We start from the raw sequence: 9575 nt of genomic DNA, 5'->3' as shown, positions 1-9575 counted from the left end.
ATTGGTGGGGAAGGGCGAACCTGGCGGCTGGGGTGTTTCCGCGCATGCGCCGAAGGCCATGAGTGCGGCGGCGGTAGTTGGGGCGCCGCGATCCCTGAGAGGCCACCCCCTCCTGAGGGGGGTACGGCGATGGTGGTGGGGTTGGGGTGGGTGGTGCCGCTGCCTCTGGGCGCTGTCAGCGGGATCCGCCGCCGCTGCTTCGCCTTCCGCCGGCCCTTCCTCGGGTTCTGGCGCACTGAGCCCCTTCGACCGGCGGCTGAAGCGGAAGCAGAAGAACTGGGCGGCGCTGCAGGCCGAGCCCGCTAAGTGCGAGTACCTGCGGGAGGAGGTGGGGACGGCCCCTCAGCCGGGCGTGGAGCGGGGGGGACTGCCGGGGGCGTGGGTGATGCCCCGCGACACTGACCGGCCGGCTTTCCCCTCCACTCCCCAGGTCGGTGGCAGGATAGTGGACAGGGTGTTCGACATCACCAGGTGAGCCTCACCGCGGGGGGGAGCGGGGCAGCGCCGCACACCCCACCACGCACACCCCACCACGCACACCCCACCACGCACACCCCACCACGCACACCCCACCACGCACACCCCACCACGCACACCCCACCACGCACACCCCACCACGCACACCCCACCACGCACACCCCACCACGCACACCCCACCACGCACACCCCACCACGCACACCCCACCACGCACACCCCACCACGCACACCCCTCTGCAGCGGCGGGGCCGCGCTCGGACGACCTGACCCGGGGCTTGTGAGCCCCGTTCTCCGCGCTTCCCCGTAGCGGTAACCACGGGAGGGTGCTCAGGTGTTTGGTTCGGAAACGAGCAGACAACTTCACGGACTCTAAAAATTGAAATAGCTTGAATCTTGGCTATGTTTTATGTTGCTAAACTTATCCTTTAGAACATTTCCTCTTGCTTTGGATGTTGGCTCTGGAAGAGGTTACATAGCTCAACATTTAACTAAGGTACTGTTTCTTCATACTTCAACGTCCTTAAAATAAGTATGTATTTATTCCCGTTTTCAAACAGGGCTCTGCTGTAACTTAAACCTCTGAATCTTGATGAGGTAACTCCTTTTTTTTTTTATTTCGTGTCTGCGGTTACAGTCCAAAGGTACATGTGCAGACGTGGTTACTCTAGTATCACTGAAGACTAGACAGACAGTAGTGCAAGGGAAGCTATCTGTTATATGACAGTTAACTTTTAGTCTTGTTTTACTATCGGTCTTTGTTGGACACACTTAATTGTTAAAGAGAAGTATGATTATGGAGACTCCTAAATGCTGAACAGTTTATTTATTCTTTGTGAACTGTGCCATAAGTAAAGGTGCTTCATTGAATGTTAATCCATGGTTTATACCTGACTGAACTTACACCTAAAAATGAAGAATGTGTTTTCTGTTACTACTTTTACCTCAGCTGTTTTTCGTGGGACCAGCTATGAAGTATTATGTCGGGGAGAAAAATGCTTTCTGCTTTATGTGAAGTTTTATCACGTGTTAAAAAGATTCCTTCCAACACGTTATCAATATGTGTAAGCACTCCAGAAAAAAATTACGAACGTCAACTTGTAAAACAACTTAAATATTTGATAGATTTTTAAAATTTTATTTCAGGAAACCATTGAAAAACTTATTCAAGTTGATACTGCAGAGAATGCTTTAGTAAGTAGCTTTCTGAATGCTGATGCACTTTAATTCCATAATACAGGAAAGCAAAAGAAGTGAGTTTCTGATGTTGTTTTCCTTCTAACCCAATGTTAGAAAAATGCTGTAGAATCTGAAATCCCTACTGTCAGCGTTGTAGCTGATGAGGAATTCCTTCCTTTCAAAGAAGATACGTTTGATCTTGTTGTTAGCAGCTTAAGGTATGTGTTAATCACATATTACTTTTAGATTAAAGATGTTAAATAATGTTCTAATGTAACTTTAAGGAAGAAAAGGAGAAAGATAGAGAGTCCATTAAGCAGCAGTAAGAAATGCACTTGCATATTTGAGTGTACATAACAAACTAGTCTCCAGGACTTGCATCTTCCCAGTCAAAAAAAGAGGGGGCAAAAATAGCTATTCGTATGAACTTTAATTTTAATTTAGCATTTATTTAGGCAGGCATTTCAGAACTTTTGCAGTTTGAGAAACTAGTTTGTTGCTTTGGCTTCTGAAACATACTTAGATAATGTAACTATTGTTTGCATTCCCTGAATTTTATTTAATAGGCAATTATAAAAATGTGTGCTTCTGTTATTTCAGTTTACATTGGGTGAATGACCTTCCCAGAGCTTTTAGAGAGGTAAGAAACCATTTTTTAATGTTAAAAATAAACACCTGCCATTACTTGCATTCAGAGTACTCTGTATTTCCAGATCCTCTTTAAATAAGAGGTACAGAAATACTTCATGTTGCGCAAAAGTATTTTTTGCAGTGTTTTTGGCAGTTTGAGGAGCATCAGTTGATATTTCTACTAATTTACTCTCTCAAGTAAATTTGGAATAAAAAAAACTGGAACAACATGCTTGTGTAATATTTTATAGTCTCAACAGGTGAGATCATGGTAACTAATGTAAACTGAGGCAATGCTATTGATTTTATTGTGTGTTAGTTCTTATAACTTCTAGTACCAATGTTTTCTAAATCTAACTTCTCCAGGACTGGTTTATGGAACTTGTATTATTTTTGTGTCTCAGCTATCTATTTTGAAATACAACTCTAATCGGATATTGGCTTTTTGGTTTTTAAATGAAGCAAATACTTGTTAAGGACAGAAAATTGAAACTGTTACTGAAAAAATCTGATTGTGGATGATTTTGGCTCCTTCCTGCAGGTGAAAACTTTTTTAAGTCAGCTGACTTAGGAGCAAGAGCAAGGAATATTTTAACCAGTTTGTGGGTTTTTGTATTTATTTCAAATTGCTCAGTCATTAGCATACTATTTTATCACCTGTTGGTACGAATACCCTGCTGTTATGGAAATAATAAAAACAGAAATCGGAATGCTTTCAGTCCTTTTAAAACAAAAAAAAAAGGATTGGAAAGACACATACAATTTTGTTTGGAATTTAAGTGTTCTGTGGAGTGTCAAATAATTTTACCTCCACAGTAAAAAGAACTGACACATTATTATGTCCCACAAACGGGAGAGAACTGGGGTTCTTGGCTAACTGTCATCGCAAATGCTCATTTCCTACTTTGGGACCACTGGCTTTAACTAATGGAAACTGCCTTCAACCATTTAAATTTTTTACCTGTCAATTAAAGGCTTCCTTATTACCATAGAAAAGGTAGCTTGGTTAATACTGAATTAGAAAACAGTTTAAAATATTTTTGTTTCAAACAAAAAAATGTTTGAAGCTTTTGTTGTCTTGTTATCCAGAAGAGCCATATTACATAATCAGGCCATCTAAACCAGGGATCATTGCCAATTTGTAAGGAAAAAAGAAAGTATGAGCGCTTGTCGGTCTCCTCAGTAGAAAGGGGGCTAGGGCTTACCTAGGCAAGAAAGCAGCTTGACAACCTTGACATTTGAGTCATGATGTTGCTCTTCTGGCTAGTTAAAAATAAGTAGGAATAGACGTAATAAGAATAGCATTACTCTGTTGTGCATTCAGAAGTGCAAAGATCACTACTTAGAAATTAAGGCCTCCATTTATCTTAGAGCAAACTGTTAAAAAGTATTTTTGCTGCCCTCATCTGAGAACCTAAAGGTAAGAAGAAGCTGTTTTAATCTACCTTATTCTCAGAAGCAAATGAATTAAGGGTGCTTAAGGATACTGTTTTAGGAGAATCCCACTGAAAATAGTTTTACCCTAGATTTGCACAGCGTGTTTTGTGTTTCCTGACTCTTAAGTGTAATTTCTGGGGATTCCCTCTTTCTTAGGAACAATTAGTCTCTCTTCAGACAGACTGTTTATCTTGCAGTGTTACCAAAAGCTTGAGCACAGCTTGCCTTGTGCAATACAGTCAATATTAAAAACCAGTTACAAGTATTATAACGATTGCTTTTAAGTTCATTAAAAAAAAATTCCTAAGAACTTCTTAGTTACATAGGCTTAATAACAAAAAACTTTTTTTTTTTCTTGTGTTGTAGATTCACCAAGTTCTTAAGCCAGATGGAGTATTCATTGGTGCAGTGTTTGGGGGGGACACTCTGTATGAGCTTCGCTGCTCTCTGCAGCTAGCAGAATTGGAGAGGGAAGGGGGATTTTCTCCTCACGTATCACCATTCACCGCTGTCTCTGATCTGGGACATCTGCTGTCAAGAGCTGGCTTTAACACCCTGACTGTGGTAATTATAAATAAGGGAACAATTAGACAGAGCAATCCAGAACATCAGAGCTGCTGGTATATAAAGCAATACTATTTATGAATGTATTGGTAATGTAGTGCTTCCTTCTGTCATGCACCTTGCTAAATGAGTTTCTGAAATAGCCTCGACTGCCTCTGTTCTTGGCTTCACTATGATTAATGAAACCAACTGAAGTGTATCTCTGGCTGGTGGCCCAGCAGAATTTGGGTGGTCTTCCTGGAGAAATGTCAGAGTATGCTAGACCTGCTTGAAAAAGCTTTAGACGCTCTTGCTGTTTCTTCTAAAAGCAAGAAGAAAATAATGGCATTTCAATTAAAATTTTATTGCATTTAGTTACAGAACAAAACTTTTGAGAAATGTTAAGACAGTATGTTCTTCTGAGAAATACGCAGTTTGAACAGAAGTGGCAGATGAATGGTCCATCAGCAGCTCTGAAGGCTAGCATAATGCTACGTAGGTTTAGCTTTATATGCCCCAAAACTGAGCTTCTCAATTCTTTCAGGATACTGATGAAATTCAAGTCAACTACCCAGGGTTGTTTGAGGTTATGGAAGACTTGCAAGGCAAGTACATACTTCGTGGAAACACAAATGTTTTCTGTATCAGTGATGCAGACATGGAAGAGCTTCACTGTGTTTTTCTTAACTCCAAATCATAGAATGGTTTAGGTTGGAAGAGACCTTTAAAGGTCATCTATTCCAACCCCACCTGCAGTGAGCAGGGACATTTTCAACTAGATCAGGTTGCTCAGAGCACCTTCCAGCCTGACCCTGAATGTTGCCAGGGGTGGGGCCTCCACAACCTCTCTGGGTAACCTGGTGGTGTTTCACCACTCTCATGGTAAAAAATTTCTTCCTTGAAAAACAGAAATAAATAAAGCTTATTGGAAGATTTACTTTTTCCCTCCTCTCTCGTTAAGAGTCAGGAGATTATGCCTGTCAGCAGACTTGTGTTGAGAGGCAGAAGTCAAAGATTTGCTAATTCATGGGCTGCTATGAATTTTCTGCTTTCCTTGCATTCCCGTTCTTTGTGAGCCTGTCCAGTGTAAGCTGCTGAAAAGCTCTGAAATGGAGACAGAAGCATGTATCCCACATAGTAACTTTTCCTGTGAGCCTCCCTAATTATCAGGACAATCAGGAAACTGCTTTGGAATGAAAATAAACAGACCCTCAAACTGGAGTCTGCTGAGGAACACAAAAAAACAGTTGAGATGGTTAAGAGTTGAGTTAGTATTCTGTCTGCATTTGTCATGGGTTGTAAAGTAGTCATTTGTATGCAGTCAGTTTTTGCAGAGCAGTTCTGGGCATCTTGCTCTGGATCAGCTGCTGTTGTTTAGAGTGATTCCTTAATGAAAATAAAACTTCCATTATCTGCAGAAATATTCAGACACAGTAAGTGATTAAAGAGATCAGAATTGTGGTAGTTTTATTTCTTCTTAAAAATCTCTTGGGATAGTAATTTTGATGCTTGTCTGCTCAAAAATATGTATGAGTGGTGTGCCTGAATAAACACCTTGTACTTGTGCTTAAAATAAATTATACTAGAAAACCTAAACGTTTGAAGACTCAGGCTGAAGAAGTAACACTTTGAAATCATTCATAGTGATACAAACTGTAAATTGCAAAGCATTGGCATTAAAAGGCTTGGATTCTTGTAGGTAAGAAACTCACCACGTTATCTGTGGTATGTCGTTCCCTCTTACAGTGAGATTCAGAGGATTCTGTGCTTTGGTTTAGTAAAAAGCTGTCATTAGTGCATGACACTTAACTCATGGCATGTGCTGTATCTTCTTTTTCTTAAAGCTAAAACGTATTTTTAGGTATGGGGGAGAGTAATTGCTCTTGGAATAGAAAACCTCTGCTACACCGAGAGACCATGTTGGCAGCTGCTGCAATATACCAAGGTAAGTATTTGAGAGGTAATGAGTTAATCTGAAATTACTTTAAGAACATATTTTCTATGTCTTTTTCTCTGACTTCTATGTTTAAAAAAAAAAAACAGGAAAAAAAACCCAACAAACCCAAAACCACCCCAACCCGCAACATTTTGGAATAGAACAAAATACTATTATCATACAGATATTTTTAACAATTATAATGACAGGATTTGAACTATGTTGATGCACCAGTATGAGGTATTTTTATTGTCCCAAATGTTTCACCAAGAGTCACTGTGATGAATATGTCGTACTTAGCTCTAATATTCTGAGAACTAAATATTTCTTAGAACTGATGTTCTGTGTACCTTTTTTTTCTCTCTCCATTTCTGCCCTAACAGAAATGTATGGAAATAGCGATGGCTCAGTACCAGCCACGTTTCAGATCTACTACATGATTGGCTGGAAATTCCATGAATCACAGGTAATGTGAAGCTGAACTATTTTCTCTTCGGAGGTACTTTTTGAATTACTGATGCTTTAAAAGCTTTTTACAAAATATCTCATCTTAAAATTAGCCCTATGTAATTCTCTTCCTTCTTTCTTTTTCTTAGGCAAGACGAGCCCAGATTGGTTCTGCAACAGTTTCATTTGGAGATCTGGCAAAAACAGATGTACTCCTTTCAAGAGGAAAAAAATAGTTCTTTATCAGAAATAATAGTTGTCTTGAAGTTTCTATAAAACTTCTCTTTGCAGATAGTCTTGTGCTTATTTTGTGACAACATTCTGAAATTATAGTCATCTGCACGCAGCAGGGTTTTTGTGTTTTTACTGGCTGGGCATCAGCTGTGTACAATTGTGTTCATTTTTTGTTTCTAGAGGAATACTTGAGTGATATTCTAAGTGAATACATGCTCTCCAAACTTTTGATTAAATTACTCTTCTCAAATGTAACACCTCTTCCAGCATTTCTGTATCACAGACTGCACCAGGTATGATTTGCAAGTCTCACGTGTATATCACCCTGAATTATTTTTTAATTATTCCTAAAGGATGGCAGAGCATAACAGAGAATTGCTACTTGGTGGCAAGTGTATTTATAAAATATCCTATAAGAGAAAATATCAGCAAATACACAGATCTAAATTATTATGGTTTTTGTGGGTTGGAAATGATGGGTAAAAAGTTTCTGTCAGTTATTGTTTGAAATGTGAGTGTTTGACTTCTGTATAAGGAAGTGGTTAGGTAAATTCTGTATTATAAAAATATCTCAGGTTGCTACCCTTCACCTACAGCCCTCAAATTCAATTACTTTTCCCTCCACCCCCAAAGCCAGAAATATTTCTGAACGTGAATACTAGAGCTCAGCCAGAAAGAAAGCGGGATGCTTCATTGTCGCTCTAACAGAATTTACTGACAGGAGCAGCAAGCACTTAGATGCGTGTGTACGTTTCAAATTATTTAAGTGGCTTAAAATTGGCGTTCTTTGGAGTTGGTACTCTTTTGGAGCCCCATTGCATTTTTTTTTTTCCCGTTCTTTTATCTCACAGCATTTGAAAAATTAAAGGTGATACTTTATCTAAATGTTAGTTAAAAATGCATTTACACATCACTTTCTGCTTTTCTACTCTGAGAGGCTGAAAAGTGTGAAGCATACTGTTTTCTCCTTAGCTGTGATGTGGACCTATGACTTTCCTGGTATACAACTGCTTTACCAGAAATTTATATTAGTTACAAATACAGCCATTTAACCTGGGGTGTGTAGAAAAAATAATCTACCCAGTGGTTTCACTTGATGATAATACTGATAGAGAATGATAGAAAGGAAAAACATGAAGAATATGTAATCGAATATATCATTCAGTGTTATCACTGTATCTAGGTGTTGTATAAGTAGTGGTGAAATGGAAGCTTCTCTAGGCTTGTTGTAAGACGGTTGTCCAGCAGGTGGAGTTAGACAGAATGGTGTGGCACAAACCAAATAGGAAAGGTAAGCAGAAGCCTTCACATTTTGTCATGGATTATTGAATTACGATTCAGAGACCGATACAGATATTAAAGTTACCTCTTACAGCTTAACCAACGTTCAGTTTTCAAAATAACAGAAATGCTTTTTAAAACCAAACTAATCATGCAGTATTCAGCTGGCTAAAAGATCAATTGAAGGGCTTAATTTCAGGGCTTATTATATCTACCAGGATTTGAATAAGGAACAGGCAGAGAAAGTACAAAACACTGTGATAAGGAGGGTAGGAATATCCTGTCCTGCTTCTGCTCACAAGCCCGATCAGAAATCATTCAAGGGGAATGAATTCTTCTGTCATTTTCCTTAGAAAAGAACAGTAACCCTCCTGGAGAAAGAAGGGGAGGCTGTAAGTGGTCTGATAATCTTTATAGCCATTTGTCTTAAGACTAAGTCTAAAACAAGAGCTTGTTTTTCTGAAAGCCTCCTTTTTTTTTTTTTAGTGCATCAATGAATTTAATACAAGATACTGTATCTCTCTACAGATCTTCTCTGGCTTCAATAAAATTCACTTATTTTGAGGGGAATCTCTCCAGTTTCCCAGATGTAGGTTTCTATGAAGTTATGTGTCAGGTGACTGTAACCTTATGGATTTTTGCTTTAGTAGGTTAGTTTACAGTCACTGGAGCTGGTGGTTGACTCAGGTGTGTGATGGGAATGAGGAGGTGGAATGTGCTGGGTAAATGTTGATTGGAGAGATGCCCCTACTGTGCTTGTTTGAAGCACTTGATTAAGTTGCAGGGGAAAGAAAGGATTTCCAGTTCTTCGATGCCATATTCCACGGATGGATTATGTAAACAGTAAAGTAGATAATGTGGTTTGGTGATGGGGAAATGTACCTTCTGAATAGGGAGAAACATAAGAGTCATTTTCTTGCTAGCACTTGGTGGGGGGCAGGGGGAAGTATAAATGTTCTGTTAACTTGGAAAAGGGCTGGGGAAGTGAGGAGTAGTAAATATGGCATTGGAGCAGTATTGGTTGGAATTAGGGGGCATGCAGCTGACAGTTAAGGTGTTCATTTCCCTGGCTGACTACATATGAATGACAGCTGCCTATGTGTGTCTTTAACTGCAATTCTTTTTTTTTTTTTTCCCCTGTAGTATTTCTTCTTGGATTTCTAGGTTACTCTGGTTTCCACTGGTCACTTTCTTTTTTTTTTTTTTTTTTTGGCACTTGAATGAATATCTTTGAAAACAGTTAGTTTACTACGAACAGCTGTTTTTGTCACATAAGGGTCTGTTATATTTTAATTCTCTTTTTCGCATTTAGGTCTTCATGGCTTTCTAAAAGTGTAATGGAGAAGAATGTAGTTGCCAGTTGCTAATCTAGAAATTATTTTAAACTCTAAGTGCATGTTAAAAATCAGCTTT

At 39.5% G+C, this 9575-nt stretch overlaps 1 protein-coding gene across 3 annotated transcripts; it reads left to right on the top strand.

Annotated features, from left to right (window-relative positions):
* The first annotated feature begins 24 nt into the window (after window positions 1-24).
* Window positions 25-7332, top strand: LOC142054982 (arginine-hydroxylase NDUFAF5, mitochondrial-like). 3 transcript variants are annotated; one of them, XM_075088260.1, is made up of 11 exons: window positions 25-121; window positions 431-471; window positions 908-971; window positions 1622-1669; window positions 1769-1872; window positions 2255-2294; window positions 4088-4285; window positions 4809-4869; window positions 6126-6209; window positions 6584-6666; window positions 6797-7332. In XM_075088260.1, the coding sequence occupies exons 1-11, from the start codon at window positions 59-61 to the stop codon at window positions 6881-6883; spliced, it is 873 nt and encodes a 290-aa protein (XP_074944361.1). In that variant the 5' UTR covers window positions 25-58; the 3' UTR covers window positions 6884-7332. The 3 variants fall into 3 exon arrangements, with proteins under 3 accessions (XP_074944361.1, XP_074944360.1, XP_074944359.1); XM_075088258.1 differs by having other exon boundaries at window positions 28-328; XM_075088259.1 differs by lacking the exon at window positions 4809-4869 and having other exon boundaries at window positions 27-328.
* Window positions 7333-9575: the final 2243 nt, after the last annotated feature.

This window comes from Phalacrocorax aristotelis, chromosome 3, assembly GCF_949628215.1.
Source record: "Phalacrocorax aristotelis chromosome 3, bGulAri2.1, whole genome shotgun sequence".
Classification (NCBI taxonomy): domain Eukaryota; kingdom Metazoa; phylum Chordata; class Aves; order Suliformes; family Phalacrocoracidae; genus Phalacrocorax; species Phalacrocorax aristotelis.
This window is presented reverse-complemented; position numbering and strand designations above follow the sequence as displayed.